This window comes from Aquarana catesbeiana, linkage group LG13 (genome assembly GCF_042186555.1).
Source record: "Aquarana catesbeiana isolate 2022-GZ linkage group LG13, ASM4218655v1, whole genome shotgun sequence".
Lineage (NCBI taxonomy): Eukaryota > Metazoa > Chordata > Amphibia > Anura > Ranidae > Aquarana > Aquarana catesbeiana.
The window spans coordinates 17,698,222-17,717,230 of NC_133336.1; the positions used below are offsets into that span (position 1 = coordinate 17,698,222).

Here is a 19,009-nt window from a genome sequence, read left to right on the forward strand (position 1 = left end):
CTCTCTATGGGATGATTAGCTCTCTATGAGATCTCTATGGGATGATTGGCTCTCTATGGGATAATTGTCTCTATGGGATGAGTGGCTCTCCTCTGATACATTGTATCCACTAGTTTGATTCTTTGTTTAATAAACTATTGAAAACTTTGGCAGCCAGTGTGTGCCAGTCACATGTGTGCAGCGGAGGCCTGAGCACGGGCTCCCTCTAGCGGCCCGCCGGTGGTACTTCTCCCACTCACTTCCTCCCCATAGAGGAGCAGGCAGTGCTGTGTGTGCTGCTGGCTGTGCCCCCCCCCCCCCCCCCTCTAACTTCCACGCTTGCTGCTGCTCTCCCCCTTCCACGGATGAAGCTCGGAGCCCCACAGGAGGACCTGGAACCACAGCACAGGGTGTGTCCCCCTGCCTGAGAAGCCCCAGTGCGTTGCCTGTCCTCCCCAGCCTGCAAGAAGAGAGCAGGGAGGGACCCAGCTGAGGAAATGGAGCTCTGAGAGAGGGGGAGGGAGAAGAGAGAGAGGGAGACAGTCAGTCCAGAAGAGACAGATCACCAACAAGAGGGAGACCTGGAGCTGTCTCCTTCCACCAGGCTGCATCTGATATCCAGGTCAGTAGAGGGGGAGGAGGGGGGGCACTTCACCAATGCATGACTTGCAGGCAGGAAGAGGGGGATCCTGCCTTCCTTGCCTAGCTATGCTGGCTCAGATGGCATGCACAGGGTTAACCCTGCCTGGGTAGCTCAGTAGTGCCCTTGGGTGATGGGAGTTCTCTCTGTTCCCCCAGCATGGCTCGGATCAGGACTCACCTGCTGCTGGTGAACTACAAGTGCAAGCATGTCCTGCCAGCCAGGGCTACTCCAGCTCTCCTGTAAAGTTGGTCCTGTTAAGTTTTTGGGGGTATGCTGGGATTAATGGACAGAGGCAGCTTCTCTTTTATATGGCTGCTGGAGATTGTTATGGTGGCTCTGCTGGGACTTGTGGTTCTTTAGCAGTTGCTTTGGGTTTGTACTAATGGGGGGGGGCTTTCTGCTCATTGGTGGGTCATGAGTTTGCGCTGTGGGGTGCTAAGATGGATTCCTGTCTGCATGGAGTTTGTAGGGTTTTTTTTTTGTGTGTGTTGAGCTGCAGGGTACTGAGTTTAATATCTGTCTGCTTGGAGTTTGTAGGTTGCTTATATTTGAGCTGTGGGTTACTGGAGTTGATTCTTGTCTGCATGGAGTTTGTGGGTTGTTGTGTTTTGAGCTATGGAGTACTGGGATGGATTCCCGTCTGCATGGAGTTTGTAGGTTGCTTGGGCTACTGGGTTTGATTCTTGTCTGCCTGGAGTTTGTAGGTTGTGTTTGAGCTGCGGGGTATTTGGTTTGATTCTTGTCTGCATGGAATTTGTAGGTTGCTTGGGGTTGAGCTGCAGGGTACATAGTTTATTAGCTGTCTGCATGGAGTTTGTAGGTTGCTTATATTTGAGCAGTGGGTTACTGGGGTTGATTTCTTGTCTGCATGGAGTTTGTGGGTTGTGTTTAAGGTACGGAGTACTGGGATGGATTCCTGTCTGCATGGAGTTTGTAGGTTGCATGAGCTGTGGGGTACTGGGTTTGATAGCTGTCTGCATGGAGTTTGTAGGTTGCTTGTGATGCAGGGTGCTGAGATGGATTCCTGTCTGCATGGAGTTTGTAGGTTTTTGTTTTTTTTGTGTTTTGAGCTGCAGGATACTGCGTTCAATAGCTGTCTGCATGGAGTTTGTAGGTTGCTTATATTTGAGCTGTGGGTTACTGGGGTCGATTTCTTGTCTGCATGGAGTTTGTGGGTTGTTGTGTTTTGAGCTATGGAGTGCTGGGATGGATTCCCGTCTGCATGGAGTTTGTAGGTTGCTTGAGCTGCGGGCTACTGGGTTTGATTCTTGTCTGCCTGGAGTTTGTAGGTTGTGTTTGAGCTGCGGGGTATTTGGTTTGATTCCTGTCTGCATGGAGTTTGTAGGTTGCTTGTGTTTTTTTAGGTGCTTTGCTTTCCACCTGCAACTGGCGAGGTTAACCTGTGACCCCAATTGGCCTCGGTGTCTGTGATTGTGGTGTGGGCATTAGATTGTAAGTGGCACCTTGGCAGTGATTGGTGGATGTGGCTCTTCGTAAAAGGGGCCACAGAATATGTCCGTGCTATACATCTTGGTGTGTGTATACTGTGTGTTTATATACATTATATTCTGTTTATACACACACTGTGTTTTTTTGTTTTTATTATATACGGTCTGTTTGTTTGTTTATATTTGCTGTGTTTACACACACACACAACAGATCTTTAAAACTCCTGTTTTAGCTTTCCTTTTTTTATTATTTTTTTTTTTTTTAACTGCTGCAGAGTCTCAGTTCTTCCGCTGCATTCTTCATGGCAGGTGGGCAAACTTGGGAATTTGACGATCTCTTGCTGCCTAACGTATTGTTGTCTAAAGTATACTGTTGGAGTGCTAGTTTTAGGTGGATGATGCTCTAGAAATGCCTCCTGGTGTCTAGATAGGACTGGCTGGCTCCTGAATTCTGTGTGCGTGCAAATAAGGACTGAAGATATCTCAGTGACAGGCAGTGACTGCTCGGCGGTGCTGGATATTCCCTCCAATATTGATTTTTCTGTAAAGGTAGAAACTAACCTGCAACCTTCTGAATATCACAATGTAATTATAATGCCGCGTACACACGGTCGGACTTTTCGTCTACAAAAGTCCGACAGCCTGTCCGACATACTTCCGACGTACCTTCGGCGGACTTGCGGCAGACTTTCTTACGAACGGACTTGCCTACACACGACCACACAAAAGTCCGACGGATTCGTACGTGATGACGTACACCGGACTAAAATAAGGAAGTTCATAGCCAGTAGCCAATAGCTGCCCTAGCATGGGTTTTTGTCCGTCGGACTAGCACACAGACGAGCGGATTTCGGGGTCCGTCGTACTTACGACGTAAAGATTTGAAGCATGTTTCAAATCTAAAGTCCGTCGGATTTGAGGCTAAAAAAGTCCGTTGAAAGTCCGGAGAAGCCCACACACGATCGGATTACCAGCCAGCTTTAGTCCGTCAGCGTCCGTTGGACTTTTGTAGACGAAAAGTCCGACCGTGTGTACGCGGCATAATAACCGCACCAATATATTAGGGATTTTCAAGTGTGCGTTCAAACCCCCCCTCACCTAATTATCTTTATCTCGGGCCTGACACCCCAGCTTGAGCTAGATGTTTTCGAACTGGGACAAGCTCTGTCCTTGTCGGCAATCATAGCAGTTTGTCATTTAAGAGGGACCCGGTCATTTTTGTTGTTGCCACGGCTGTAGTTGCTCCTCATGTATGTGTGATTGCTTAGTGAATTCAGCCGACCGTCTGAGCCTGACTCTCTGCTGTCCTCTTAGACGGAGTCAAAGCTCACATGTAGCCTCCTTGTCTGCTGAGTGTGAAGAATGGACGCTGTTATGCCCTCCTCAAGAGCCGGGAGTGTTCGAGGAAAGGGCAGCAAGCGAAGGGTCAGGCTGGCTGAATTCACTAAGCAATGACACATACATAATTACAGCCGTGGCAACAACGAAAATGACAGGTGCCGCTCGAGGCTCCACAGGGTCCTCTTGCTTGACAAAGGGCTAGGAGTGCCGACCAAGGACAGAGCTCGTCCCAGCTCAAAAACATCTAGTGGGGAAAGGAAGTCCTAAAAGTCGCACGTCACAGCAGAACCCTGAAAGGAGGTGCCTTAGCCTGGGCTCCACCCAGGCCACGCCCCCAGCATGTTTCACTCTGCCCCATTAGTTTTAATCATGGGGTTCATGATTAAGTTTTGGGGCAGAGTGAAACGCGTTGAGGGACGTGGTCATATACCACATTACAGGGTTTTGTTGTGGTATGCGACTTTCAGGACTTCCTTCCCTGGACAGTTTTGACACTTTTGGGGACCAGTGATATTTTATACAGTGATCAGTACTATAAAAATGGCCACTGATTACTGTATAAATGGCACTGGCAGGGACGGGGTTAGCACTAGGGGACGATCAAGGGGTTAAGTGTTCCCCCAGGGAGGTGTTTCTAACTGGGGGGGGGGGAGGGGACTGACTGGGTGTACAGAGAGATCACTGTTCCTAATCACTAGGAACCAGCGATCACACTGTACTTCCCTGACAGAACGGGGGGATCTGTTTGTTTAGATTGGCAGATCCCCATTCTGGCTCTCTGTGGAACGATCGCGGGTGGCCAGCAGACATCACGGTTGCCGGCCATGCGGGTTGGCTCCCCCGCCGTGCAGCGTGCGTGCGCGCCTGCTATAGCTCATAAAGGGACTGCGGTACCGGTACGGTGATTTGCGGGAACCTGCCACAGTATAATGGCGGCGGCTGGCCAGCAAGTGGTTAATCATGAACCCCCATGTTTGGCACCCCAAAGCACTAAGGCGTTGCTGCGCACCTCACTTTGGGCTAGTAGGGATGATTGGAGGGGGGATGGGAGGGATATTTGGAGTGGGGGGGGATTTGTGCTAGTAGGGATGATTGGGGGGGGGGGGATATTTGGAGTGGGGGGATTTGTGCTAGTAGGGATGATTGGGGGGGGTGATGGGAGGGTTATTTGTGCTAGTAGAGATGATTGGAGGGGGGGATTTGGGGGGGATCTGTGCTAATAGGGATGATTGGAGGGGGGATGGGAGGGATATGTGTGCTAGGAGGGGGATTTGGAGTGGGGGGGGGATTGTGCTAGTAAGGATGATTGGAGGGGGGATGGGAGGAATATTTGTTCTAGTAGGGGGGATGTGAGGGATGTGCTAGGAGGAGGATTTGGAGTGGGGGGGGGGGGGGGTGCTTATCCTAGAAGGTGGATTTGGAGGGGGGGGGGGGTGGGGGTTTGTGCTCTTCATCTGACTGCCCATAGAGGAAAGCAGGCATGAGCAGATTTGCTTCAATTCTATGCCCAGGTGTGAATGACAAATCCCACAACGCACATTTCAGATGCCATTCATTTGAATGGCACATGAAAACACGGTGCGGTTCTGCCGCTATTGTCGAGCAAACAATCGCCGCAAACTTTTTTTTTTTTGGGGGGGGGCAATAAGCTTCATGCAATGTGGTCTGTTGCACCGCGTTTTTAGGTGCCATTAAAATGAATGGTGTCTGAAATATGCTTTGTGCCATTTGTCATTCACACCTGGACGTTTGGAAATTGCGGGCAGAATCGCGGGCAAAATCTGCCCCATGATTCAGAACGCCCAGGTGTGAACGCAGCCAGCTGTGTGTTTTACATTAGAAAGCTGGCAGCCTGCCAAGGTTTTTCTCTCATTGAAAAACACTCTGCCTCTGAATTTGAGAATGAATTTCTCCCCAATGCCAGTATATACAGAGATAAATTAGGACTTGTATACTGCCTTTTTTTTTTTTTCTCACAGGTTTACTATAAAGAAATTATATAACTCTTGGTGAGCTTGCTGAGACTTGTAGTTGGCCAGCAGAATGAGACAATACCCCAGTTTCTGATATTTAAATGCAGAATGGTTATCCTCCTCCTCGGGCCCTTCTACGATGTGGACGGAGATTATAACTAGAGATTTTCCAAAATCTGGCAAAGCACTATTTTTTTCTTTTTTTTTTTTTTTTTTTGGTGGTATTTTTGCTTTGTTGCTAATTTGTGTCCTCTGTGCGTTCTTCTGCCTGACACTGTATCGTTGAGTAAAACGGTTGAATAATTTATGTGCGAGCGCAATTACGCCCCCTCGGCTTTTGTAAATGGAGTCTCCCTTCCCCCTTTTTTTTTTTTTTTAAATTTTATTTTAACCCTTTAGTGCCTGTGAAGGGCTCATTCTCAGCAGTCCCGTCAGACATCGCTGCCCCAAGGCATAGACGGGGCAAGTGGCCTTATGTCCTATTGATTTAGTTCACGCCAACATGCTGCAGCTGTGTGCGCTAATAATAAGCTGAACGGATTCTGTGCTTTGCGGGTTCACAGAAGTCATTCTAATTCAGCTTCTTCTTCTTCTTTCCTCCCAGGTGAAGCGCGTTGGGCTGCGTTCACTGAAGGCGGCTTAGACTGACCCCCCGACCCTCTGCTGGCGACGCTTAGAAACGTGTGGGGGAAAAAATGCAGACGTTCCTGAAAGGGAAGCGGGTCGGGTATTGGATGAGCGAAAAGAAGATCAAGAAACTCAACTTTCAAGCCTTTGCCGACCTGTGCAGGTAAGATGTCCTTGGAATGCTTCGGTCACGCAAGAGACCTGCGATTTTTTTTGAAAGCGTGCCGCTATCGTAACTATAATGGTTTAAAGGGTTGGTCCACCCAGAACTGATAGTTTAAATCTCCAGCGTCCACCAAAAATAAAAAAAAATCTGACAGTTATCTCATAAAGACTTTATCAGGGTGATATCTGCACCAATTTCTGGGTCCGTACGCCTGCTGTGCCCATTATGAGGGGTTTCCAGTGGGTGTACAGACCCGGGAACTCTGCACAGGGATGGTGGGAACCCTCATAATGGGCACATCAGGTGTACAGACCTGGGAACTCAGCACAGGGATGGTGGGAACCCTCATAATGGGCACATCAGGTGTACAGACCTGGGAACTCAGCACAGGGATGGTGGGAACCCCTCATAATGGGCACAGCAGGTGTACAGACCTGGGAACTTGGCACAGGGAGGGTGGAAACTCCTCATAATGGGCACAACAGGTGTACAGACCTGGGAACTTGGCACAGGGATGGTGGGAACCCCTCATAATGGGCACAGCAGGTGTACAGACCTGGGAACTTGGCACAGGGATGGTGGGAACCCCTCATAATGGGCACAACAGGTGTACAGACCTGGGAACTTGGCACAGGGATGGTGGGAACCCCTCATAATGGGCACAACAGGTGTACAGACCTGGGAACTTGGCACAGGGATGGTGGGAACCCTTCATAATGGGTACAGCAGGTGTACAGACCTGGGAACTCAGCACAGGGATGGTGAGAACCCCTCATAATGGGTACAGCAGGTGTACAGACCTGGGAACTCTGCACAGGGATGGTGGGAACCCTTCATAATGGGCACAATGGTGTACAGACCTGGGAACTTGGCACAGGGATGGTGGGAACCCTTCATAATGGGTACAGCAGGTGTACAGACCCGGAACTCTGCACAGGGATGGTGGGAACCCCTCATAATGGGCACATCAGGTGTACAGACCCAGGAACTCAGCACAGGGATGGTGGGAACCCTTCATAATGGGTACAGCAGGTGTACAGACCCGGAACTCTGCACAGGGATGGTGGGAACCCTCATAATGGGCACATCAGGTGTACAGACCCAGGAACTCAGCACAGGGATGGTGGGAACCCTTCATAATGGGTACAGCAGGTGTACAGACCCGGGAACTCAGCACAGGGATGGTGGGAACCCTTCATAATGGGCACAGCGGGTGTACAGACGTAGGAACTCAGTACAGGGATTGTGGAAACCCCTCATAATGGTCAAAGTTCCAGAGACTGTACACCTGCTGTGCCCATTATGAGGGGTTCCCATCATCCCTTTTTTAAATTTTTGGAGGAGGTATAACTTGCAAAGGTGGGTGAAGACTCCCAAGTGTACAGGAATGATGGTATTGAGACATCACTGTAATGCCCCGTACACACGGTCGGATTTTCCGACGGAAAATGTGTGATAGGACCTTGTTGTCGGAAATTCTGACCGTGGTGGGCTCCATCACACATTTTCCATCGGATTTTTCGACACACAAAGTTTGAGAGCAGGATATAAAATTTTCCGACAACAAAATCCGTTGTCGGAAATTCCGATCGTGTGTACACAAATCCGACGGACAAAGTGCCACGCATGCTCAGAATAAATAAAGAGATGAAAGCTATTGGCCACTGCCCCGTTTATAGTCCCGACGTACGTGTTTTACGTCACCGCGTTCAGAACGATCGGATTTTCCGACAACTTTGTGTGACCGTGTGTATGCAAGACAAGTTTGAGCCAACATCCGTCGGAAAAAATCCTAGGATTTTGTTGTCGGAATGTCCGAACAAAGTCCGACCGTGTGTACGGGGCATTAGTGTATATAAGACATAAGATGCCAGTGGCAGACATTGACTACCTGGTTCCAGCTGTAACTAAAGTATCACTTTTTGGTGTAGTGGCCCTTCTAAATTAGTTTTTTTTTTTTTACTTCATTTTCTAAAAGCACTGTACAGGAAAAGTCCAGCCATCTGTAACATTCTACACTCTCCCATGTGATGTGTCAGAGGTCCGGCTGCCTTTTGTTAGACGTGTTTTAAATCTGGCACGGAGCCCCACAATGCATTGCGTCAGTGAGGGCTCATGTGCGCTGCTGCCTTAAGCTGACACAAGCAAAAGCAACACTCTGCTAAACCCGCCATGCACACACACCGGTAAAACAACACGCAATCGTTCGCTGTGTCAGCAAGGTCTGAAAAGGTCATATGTGCCGGCTTTGTCTTTTTTTTTTTATTAAAGCTGAAATTTAATCTGCTTATATTTTGTCTTTCCTGCACCCCCCCCCCCCCCCCCCCCCCCAACATAATGACCTTTTTAAATAAAACCTTTCTATTTTCATTGCCTTCTACCTTATGTTAGACCCAGCAATGTCGTCAGGGCTGCTGTAAGAAACACAGTTTTACTATGCTTCAGTTATGAATGAACACAGTGAGAGGTCAGTACCGATCGCTCACTGTGTTCATTCAGGAAAGAAAGGGGCTGGTAAATGTGACATATTCATTGGATCCTTCCCCAACTCTCCATCCTGAAGGGATCCTGTTGTGTGCTTGCAGCTGCTGGTGGGAACCCGGCAGTACAGCGGGGGGCCCACGGGGGGAGGGGGGGCCTGGGCAGCAGAGGGAAGCGTATGGTGCAGAGGGAGGGTAATTGGTGCAGTGTGGGGAGCAATCACTGGAACTGATCCCCCTGTATGGCTCTCTGCAGTAGCTGAAAGCCGGAGGGAGAGGAGGAGAAGCGAGCTTTCAGCTGCGGCAGAGAAAGCGATACAGGGGATCAGTTCAAGTCATTGCCCCTCTGCCATGCCGATCGCCCTCCCTGCCCACATCCGATTTACCCAGCCGTCTTGGCACCCCTGCTGTCTTAGGCATCATACAGGAGGACTGGTGGTACCCCATTATCTACGCCCCCTGAATGTCATCACTGGGTGTCAGTGCTTCTCTATGCAATGCAGGTTAGTGGGAGGAGCCAGCAGGGTGGTGTACATGGCTTCCTGAAAACATCACAGCACCCTGCCCCAATACTGCTCAAGAGCCCCTAGTCCCCAATGCAAACAGTAAGCTGGCTCTTTGGCGGAGTTATGCAAATATGAAAATGCCTTTTGGAGGAGTGGGCGTTCCTATATTTGCATGCAGACCACCCTAGGTAACAGCTTACACTGTGGCTGGGTGCCGCCATCTTGGATGTGATATCCTAAAGTCCTGAGACCGCTGTTGGGTGCCACCATCTTGGATGTGGTATCCAAAAGTCCTGAGAGCGCTGTTGGGTGCCGCCATCTTGGATGTGATATCCAAAAGTCCTGAGAGCGCTGTTGGATGTCGTCATCTTGGATGTGATATCCAAAAGTCCTGAGAGCGCTGTTGGGTGCCGCCATCTTGGATGTGATATCCAAAAGTCCTGAGAGCGCTGTTGGGTGGGGGTGGGAGGTCAATCATCCACAGCTCAAGGAACCCCCCTAGCAACCTGTAGAACTGCCTTTCTCAACCTTTTCTACACCAGGGAACCCTTTGAAATAACTTTCCGGTCTCTACAAAAAAAGAACGTCTCCCCCTGTGCTCCTGAATGTAATGTAATGCCATGCACTGCGTTACATTCTTTGATTGCTGGGGAAACTGGCAACAGGGACCCGGAAGTGACGTCATACACATCGCTTCTGAGTCAGCAACAAGAAGGGGAGGAGATCAGACGTGTGTCCTCTCTCCTCCCTCCCCTCTACCCAGCGGCACCTGCTATGGAGCCCCGGATACATAGTGGGAGGCGCTCGTGGGGTTTCGAAGCCGCCCGAATGCTTCCATCTGACAAGTTAACCCTGCCGTTTGCCCTCATCAGGGCTAAATGTTTAAAAAAAAAAAAAAAAAAACTACTACCTGCCCTGCCAGGGCCGGTGACAAGGGGTGGGCAGGAGGGGCGGCAGTGGAGATTTTGGGGTATTTTGCTTAAATTGGTGATTTGAAGAGGGGGATTTGTGTTAGGGAGGAGGAATGGATTTTGTGCTATTAAGAGAAAATTTGGGGGCGGGGGAATTGGTTGGTGCTAGGAGACGGAATTTGGGGGGCATTTGTGCTGGGGGGGGGGGGGGGATTTATGCTCAGAGGGAAAATGTGAGGGGTAGAGGACTTGTCCTAGAAGGGAGGGGGAGGATTTGAGGGGGGGGGGGGGGGTTGTACTGGAAGAGGGAGGTTTTTTGTTTGGGGAGATTTTTGGTTTGCAATGGGAATTTATACTTGGGGGGGCGGGCAAGTTTGAAGATTAGTGCTTGAATTGTTTTGGAGGGGATTTTTTCTGACACATGATGCTCATACATTTTTTTGGGGGGGGGGGGGTTGCACCATTTGGCATCTTCTCCCTGGGCACTAATGACCTTATCTTGGGACTGTGCCCGACGTCCGGAACTACATGTCCTGGGCATCGGGTGATAGGAATTGTTCACTTATCCCTGCACCTGGTGCCAATAGTCAATGGGCTGATAAAAGCCCAGGCGCCAGGATGCAATTTCTAGTTGCCATGGCAACCTGGCGCCTGGAATTTTTGAATTCTGCCCTTAGCTTAAATAAAAAAAAAAAAAAAATCAATGGTGTCAGTGAGAACGTATACAAGAGGCAGAAATTGCTCAAGGAACCCCTAGCAACCTCTGGAGTAACCCTGGTTGAGAAACTCTTGACTAGAGGAAGCCCCAGGATTCTATGGAACCCTAGTTGAGAACTGCTGCTCCATAGTATGCAATGACCAGGGCTATACATGGCCAAGTGTGAACAGGTTGTTACAAATACAACTAGCAGCGTAGCATGCTTTTGTGTCCGCAAAAAAAAAAAAAAAAAAAAAAAAAACATTAGCATAACGTAAAAACAACAAAAAATAGTGTCAAGTCACTTCCACCTGAACACTTGTCATTTGTAAGAACTGTAACCCTAAGTTTCAGTGCTGGACGTTCAGCGCTGACTGTACTGAGGCATTGAAAGTAAAATTATACAAAACGCAGCAGCGCCTGCACATTGTTCGCACTTCATCGCTGTTCATTTTATTTTTACTGTACAAATGATCTCAATTGGTTTTTTTTTTTGTTTTTTTTTTGGCTGGAGTTCAGCTTTAAGTCTCATTCCCTCTTTAATATGTCCTTCTGGGTTTCCTTTTTCTGAGCTTGGTAAAAATTAGATTCAGTTTTTAGCAACCCCCCCCCCCCCCCCCCCCCAGCAGAGCGCTGAGACAAGTATCCAGCCGGGGGGTCACCTAATTCCTGCAAATCCAGACGGAGTCGCTCTACTTTTCTGCTGTTCCTTTTAGTATTAAAGGAAAGCCATGTCTGCATCTGTCCTGACCTAATAACCTGAGCGGCCATGTCTGTTCTGAACGGCCCTCTCCCTGATCATTGTGGTCCCCCCCCCCTTCAACAGACAGACCCCTGTAGAAGAATTCAGAACAGCAGCTGTGTTGGGCTCCTGTGTCCCCCTATGTTTCCCCAAGCAGAGCTTTAAAGTGGATGTAAACCTCAGACATGAAATCTGAACATAGCCTATCCCTCTATAGCGGGGGGGGGGGGTCTCCAAACTTTCCAAACTAAGAGCCAGTATACCTTCCTTCATGCTTTAGGGGGGCCAGACTGTGGCTGGTGGGATTAGCAAATGCCATCCTCTCAATGGAAGTAAGAAATGCCCCATCATTGGTTTTAATGGGGGTGGTGGTGGGGGGGGGGGGGTCATGCCCTATTGTTGGTATCGGTGGGAGCTATCGTGCCCTATTGCTGGCATCAGTGGCAGGAATAGTGCTCCATTGTTGGTGTCATTGGGACGAATGGTGCCCCATCACCGGCATTCGAGGGAGGAATGTATTCTAAGACTGAGAGCCGAGCGATCAAACACAGCCGATCACTCGGTTCTCAGAGCTCTGTGAGCAGAGAGCTGGTGACTGTCATTCACCAGCGCTCTGCTCCGCCCTGCTGTGCTTACTGCAGCGCTGGGCTGTGGAGGGGGGCGGGAGGGGCCGGCTCAGGCTCCCAGCAGCTCGCTGAGAGGTTGAGATGGGTGCCGGTCCAGGTTTGTGAGCAGATCCCGACCATATGGTTCTGATCTTTCCTTTTTTTTTTTTTTTTTCATTAAAGTGTATTTTTTCCTAAAATATTGCGTTTGAAAGACCGCTATGCAAATGCAGTGTGACATAAAATATTGCAACAATCGCCATTTTATTACCTAGGGTATAATAAATTATAAAAAAAATATATATGTGTGTGTGTGTGTGTGTGTATGTGTATATATATATATATATATATATTACTTGGAACCCCCAAAACACATAATATATGTATGTGTATGTATATATATATTATATATATATATATATATATATATATATATATATATATATATATAATATTATTATTATTATTATTATATGTGTTTTGGGGGTTCCAAGTAATTTTCTAGCAAAAAATACTGATTTCAACTTTTGTTAAACAAATGTTGTCAGAAAAAGGTTCAGTCTTTCCCTCATTTACAGACTGAAGTTCATTGTGAAAAACATATCAGGCTGCCCGTTTTTTTTTTTTTTCTCTTTTGACAGCTGAGTGAGCAGAGAACTCTCTACGCTTGTTACATTAATTGATCGGGAATTTCTGCATAAAGAACATAAGGGAGGTTGAATCGAGATCACAATTTTTTTAACGATTAATCATGCAGCTCTACTCCCCCCCCACTTGCAGTGCGGCTTTTTCCCCCTCCTCCCCCCCGGATGCTGCGGGAGATGTTTCAGGATGGAGAGCGGAGGAAGGGGCTAGTCAATATGTCATTTACCAGCGCCTTCCTTTTCTAAAAACACAGTGACCACACTCGCTCACTGTGTTCAATCATAACTGAAGCATAGTAAACAGTGTTTACTATGCTTCAATTTGTGAGTGAACAGGAAGCCACTCAGCACAGAGCACTTGCCATTCATTCATTGTCCCGTGCAGTTAAGGCTGCAGAGAAAGGCGTGCTTATTGGAGCTTTGGGGGTGCACACGCTAATGCAATAGGCTGCCCACACCAATGGCTGGGAGCATGCTCATTCGGCTCCGTCAGCTCTGCAGCCAGACTATCACCAACAGCTCCCTGGTACTGCTTACAATTGGGTGCCAGTAGGGTGGGCTCCCAATCACGTGACCACCGTGACAGTCTCTGGTGGTAAGAACCCCTTAAAGGGCCGGCAATGGGGATAAGCTGAAGGTTCTAATCAGCCAGCTAACCCCATCCACTGGGAGGCCATGACTGATGCAGCTCACAAAGTTACCATTGGCCTTTGATGGGAACTTCTAATGCTTTTAACTCTCCATTAGCACTTAGTGAACATGCGTTTCCCAACACATGTGATCACTAAGAGAAGTCGACATTCAGTAATGGATTTAATAGTGATTCCCATTACTCAAAAATCGGAGTTTTTGGTTTTTTTTTCAGTTTTTTTTTTTTATTATTTCCCTATTACTATTAGGAGTAGTACTGGATAGATTAAAGTAGAACTCCTACCAGCATTGAGCTCATAGCCCCCTTCTTCTTCCTTCTTCTTTTTTTTTTTCCCCTATTCCTTATTTGTGCTTTTGCCCACTCTGTTTGAAAATTTGATGTAGTACCCTCCTAGTGTAATCAAGGCAGCAGTAATTGCTCGTCCGGGTCTGTTCAGGGTTTCACAGGCTGGGAGTTTGATTACTTCCCCCTGGCTCTGGAAGAAGCTTCTAGATCTTCAGGGCGGGAGATTCAAATAACCAGCCTGAATATTTCTTATGCCCCAGCCAATCCCTGGAGAGGAGTGTCCAAGAAAGGGGTCTGGAAGGGTGATAAATAGTCTGAGGCACTGGAGAGCTGGGTTCCTTCTCCCCAGGAGGGTTCCACACCATGAGGGGCTGTTGCCCTTAGAGCTTTAATTTTCATGATATTTAATCACCTATCTGTCTAAAAAAAAAAAAAAAAAAAAAAAAAAGAAAAATATGGGTACAGTGTTGAATGACCGCGCAATTGTCATTCAAAGTGTGACAGCGCTGAAAAATGGCCTGGGGCAGGAAGGGGGTGAAAGTGCCCGGTATTGAAGGTGTTAAAGAGAAGATTGTATTCTAATTGCTGTATGCCTATTCCGTGCCCTGACCCCTCTCCTGTTAAAGTTCCTTTAAGCAATACATCTAAAAACAAATGACCCCCCTTATACCAGTGTTTCTCAACTCCCAGTCCTCAAGGCACCCCAACAGGTCATGTTTTTAGGCTCTCCATTATTTTGCAAAGGTGATTTGATCAGTTTCCCTGCCTTAGTAGTTACCACGGCCGTTTCATCTGAGGGGAAATCCTGAAAACATGACCTGTTGGGGCGCTTTGAGGACTGGAGTTGAGAAACGCTGCGGCACTGGAGCCAGTGTAAATGAACTGGAGCTTTGCAGTGGTGGCCAGCCTATGTAGTTTTAGGGAAGAAGCAGTTAAAGTGGTTGTAAACTCTAAGGCTATGTTTCCACTATTGCGTCCCCAAAGTCGCGCAATTTTTACCACGATTTTTTGCCGCAACCTGAAGCAAGGCCTGTGTGTTCTTGAGGTCTATGGACCTCAAGTCGCATCAAAGTGGGACCAAAGTAATGCTGGGACTACTTTCAAGTCGCACAGATATGAACGGTACTCATTGGAAATCATGGGGTACGACTTGTCATGCGACTTTCCAGTCCCAAATCGCATGAAAAGTCGCACTTATGGAAACCTAGCCCAAAAAAAAATTAAGTAAAAAATAACAACCTGCAAGTCGCCTACTAGCTCATTATGAAATACTTACCGTGGATCGAAGCTGTTGCAGCAGTCCCGGTACACCGCTGTGACCGGCGACATGTCTTCCGGAGTTTATTTCCCGGGTTCGCGGGATCCGGCGCTGCGATTGGCCTGGAGCAGCGATGACGTCACTCCTGCGCATGCTCGCGGGAGCCGCCGGGCACGGCTCCTGGAGGAAGGGCACGAGCTGGCCGGGGTTCTTCAGTGCGCGTGTTCCGATGACGTAGGCGCATGCGGATACAGTGGAGATCTCCTTAACCGCGCAGGTTTAGGAGATGTTCACGGTACCTACAGGTAAGCCTTATTATAGGCCTTCTAGGCTGGAGGTAACGGTGGGGTAACTAGGTTTACAACCACTTCAATACCAGTGGCCCCTGCGGGCGATAGCGTTACATTAACCATTTTGGGGCCTGTGACCTTTTCTCTACCATGCTTTTCTCCAGTGGCCCCTGGAAGCCTGCTAGCCATGACCTACAGTGCTCTTTGAATTGTTCTTGTTATTCTTTATTTTATCGTTGTACTTGATGGAACCTGTTTTTTTTTTTTTTTTTTTCTCTGGCACATAAGGGCCTTTTCTCCTTCTTTTTTTTTTTTTTTTTTTTTTTTTTTCCTGTTGGTTCCTTCTGTAAATGTGTTACAAAAGAAGTGTCACAATGCATTCTTGTTTCTCCAATAACAAATCTGAAGGCGTCCTTTGTGCTTGATCTATGACAAGAGGAAGCGAGAGACGAGTCTTCTTCACACTTAGTTCCTGAATAGGGATGAGTAAATGGCCCAACGTCTACCCCGCTTGTACATTCACCCATCTCTTCCCCTGAACTGACCTCTAGATTTTCCTACTATTATTATAATAATAATAATAATAATAATAAATAATCGTGATCGTTTGTTTTTCAAATTTTATGTGATCCTAAACAGAAGTTTTGTTTGACATATTTCATTCACATAAATCATATCCACTTGCTGACCAGGACTTTCCGGACACTTTTTGTTTACAGGTTTAAAGTGATTGTAAAGTTGTTCGTTTGTTTGTTTGTATTTATTTATTTATTTTTTACATTTTTTTTTTTTTAATAATAATAAACATGTTATACTTGCCTCCTCTGTACAGTTGATTTTTCACAGAGCAGCCACAATCCTCCTCCTTCTCGGGTCCCTCTTTGCTGCTCCTGGCCCCTCCCTCCTATCGAGTGCCCCCTCAGCCAGCAGCTTCCTATGGGGGGCACCCGAGCCAAGTCAGAGCTCCCTGTGTGTCCATTCAGACACGGAGCCCCGACCCGGCCCCACTCCCTCTCTCTCCTGATTGGCTGGCTGATGGACTTTGACAGCCGCCGGAGCCAATGGCGCCCCTGCTGTGTCACAGCCAATCAGGAGGAGTGTCCCTGACAGCTTAGACATTCGTGGGCATCGCTGGATAGAGATGGGGTTCAGGTAAGTTATTGGGGGGGGGGGGGTTCTGGGGAGGCTGCTACACACAAAAGGTTTTTTTAATTTTTATTTTTTTATTTTAATGCATATGTAAACAGTGTTTTCACCACACATGTGAAGTATCGCCAAGAATGTTAGAGCGAGAGCAATAATTCTAGTACTAGACCTCTCTCTGTAACTCTAAACAGGTAATCTGTAACAATTTGTAAAAGCGTCGTCTATGGAGATTTTCAAGTACCATAGTTTGTTGCCATTCCACGAGCGTGCGCAATTTTAAAGCGCAACATGTTAGGTATCTATTTATTCGGCGTAACATCACCTTTCATATTTTACAAAAAAAAAAAAAATTGGGGTAAATATTTTATTAAGATAAAAAAAACCTTCACAACTCCTTTTATGTCAGTATTTTTTGCTGGAAAATTAGAACCCCCAAATTTTATATATATATATATATATATATATATATATATATATATATAATTTTATTCTCATTTTTGCAGAGACCCTAGAGAATAAAATGACAATCGTTGCAATATTATCTCTTATCTCTGGTTCCTCCTGTACTGTCTGCCCTCACGTTGTAAAGTGCTGTGCAAACTGTTGGCACTGTATAATAATAATTTAATGTGACACAGTAATTCCGCAGCGGTCTTTCAAGCACAATATTTTTTGCACAAAATACACTTTAGTGAATTAAAAAAACAAACAAAAAAAAAAACGCAATAATTGCCCCATTTTTTTGTATAATGTGAAAGAAGATGTTACGCTGAGTAAATAGATACCCATATATTGACAAACATTATATATATATATATATATATATATATATATATATATATATATATATATATATATATATATATATATATATATATATATATATATATATATTATACCGTATTTATCGGCATATAACACACGTATTCATTTTAAGAGGGAAGTGGCAGGAAAAAAAACTTTTAAATAAGGAACTTTGAAGCAAAATAAGGGTCAGTGTTCATCTGCAGCCTCACCATTACCATCAAAGAAACAGCCTCATCATTGCCATCAGAGCAGCCTGATTGATGCCCATCTGCAGCCCAGAGGGGACAGGGAGGGGGGCGGGACAAGTGCCGACAGATTACATACAGTGAGAATCTCCTATGATAGACAGAACAGTGGTCCAATGGCAGCCAAGGAGACGGGACTTCCTATTACAGAGGCCGCCAAGTAAACAGGAGATTCTCACTGTATGTAATCTGACGGCGCTCATCCCGCCCCCTTCCCTGTCCTCTCCGAGGCAGCTAACATTGAAGTACTGGCATATAACACACACGCGCTATTTGCACTCGATTTTCATGGTGAAAAAGTGAGTGTTATACGCCAATAAATACAGTATATGTATGTGTGTGTGTGTATGTATGTATGTATGTATATATATATATATATATATATATATATATATATATATATATATATATATTTTATCAGAGACCCTAGGGCATAAAATGGCGGTCGTTGCGGTTTCGTTAATGCCACATGGTATTTGCGCAGTTCGTTTTTCAAATGCAATTTTTTTTTGGGGGGGGGGGGGGGGATACACTTTTTAATGAAAAAACAAAAAAAACAAGACACAATTTTTACCCCGATTGTTTTTGTAAAATATGAAAGGTGATGTTACGCTGAAAAAAATAGATACCTAACATGTCACGCTTTAAAATTGCGCACACTCGTTGAATGGCAACAAACTATGGTACTCGAAAATCTTAACTTAGGTATGCGTTCGCTTCTGCTCAGAGGGATGGGGGCACTTTAAAAAAATAAATAAATTTGTATTTATTTTTTTACACAGTCTCTCTAGGAATGTAAGCATCCCTTATAGAATAATAGAAATAAGGATGACAGGTCCTCCTTTTATGGAGAGATCTGGGGGTCAAAAAGACCCCAAATCTCTTTTTTTTTTTTTACCTGCACACCCATCACCCAGCTCTCTTCTGTAGTATTTGTAAGTTGGCTTATTCACTGTTTTTATTTTAATGAGGATAATTTGTCTGACACACACCTAGAAATCCGAGTTGTGCAATCAAGAGATCCTGATCCTGAAGGTTAATGTGCTTCATCACCTGTAATGATATGGGTGGTGACAGGCGAAGTGTGTTTAGTATCTGTAGCCAGAGGGTAGACATTTCCACGGTTGTAGTCCGGTGTACTCCTAGGAGGACTAAATGATGGCTTTCAGCACAATGTTGTTAAACCACATAAATCGGCTCCACCTTGTAATGTGCTGTGTAAATTACCAAACTAATCACAGGCCCATTGTAGTAAAAGCTTAACCCCCCCCCCCCTCCAGGTCAGCAAATTTTGTGTATGTCCATTCACCATGTGTATTCATCTTGAATCTCGGTGATCTTTGTGTATTTCTTCCAGATCTGTGCAGTATTCCAGTGTGAGACGTCCTGCAATAAAGACCGCTCACTGCTGATCTCTCTCCTTGTGCAGAGTGACTGGTCTTGTCTCTGCCCCCTCCTGTAGTTTTCTGTAGTGGGTGGATCCTCCTGGGGCCCCTCCCACAGCTCTGCTCTCTGCAGTGATGATGTCATCAAGGCCATCTTTAACAATCTGTCTCGCGTGTGT

At 46.5% G+C, this 19,009-nt stretch overlaps 1 protein-coding gene across 2 annotated transcripts in view; it reads left to right on the forward strand.

Moving 5' to 3' along the window:
- Positions 1–285: 285 nt before the first annotated feature.
- The window catches only part of ITPK1 (inositol-tetrakisphosphate 1-kinase), a 230,617-nt gene continuing 211,893 nt past the window's right edge, over positions 286–19,009 (forward strand). Inside the window, exons 1-2 of one of the 2 annotated variants that reach the window (XM_073609695.1) lie at positions 286–601; positions 5,989–6,174. In XM_073609695.1, the coding sequence (XP_073465796.1) occupies positions 6,080–6,174 (95 nt within the window). In that variant the 5' untranslated portion in view covers positions 286–601; positions 5,989–6,079. Of the gene's footprint in view, positions 602–2,495; positions 2,620–5,988; positions 6,175–19,009 lie in introns of those variants that run through there. The other variant, XM_073609696.1, reaches the window with a different exon arrangement.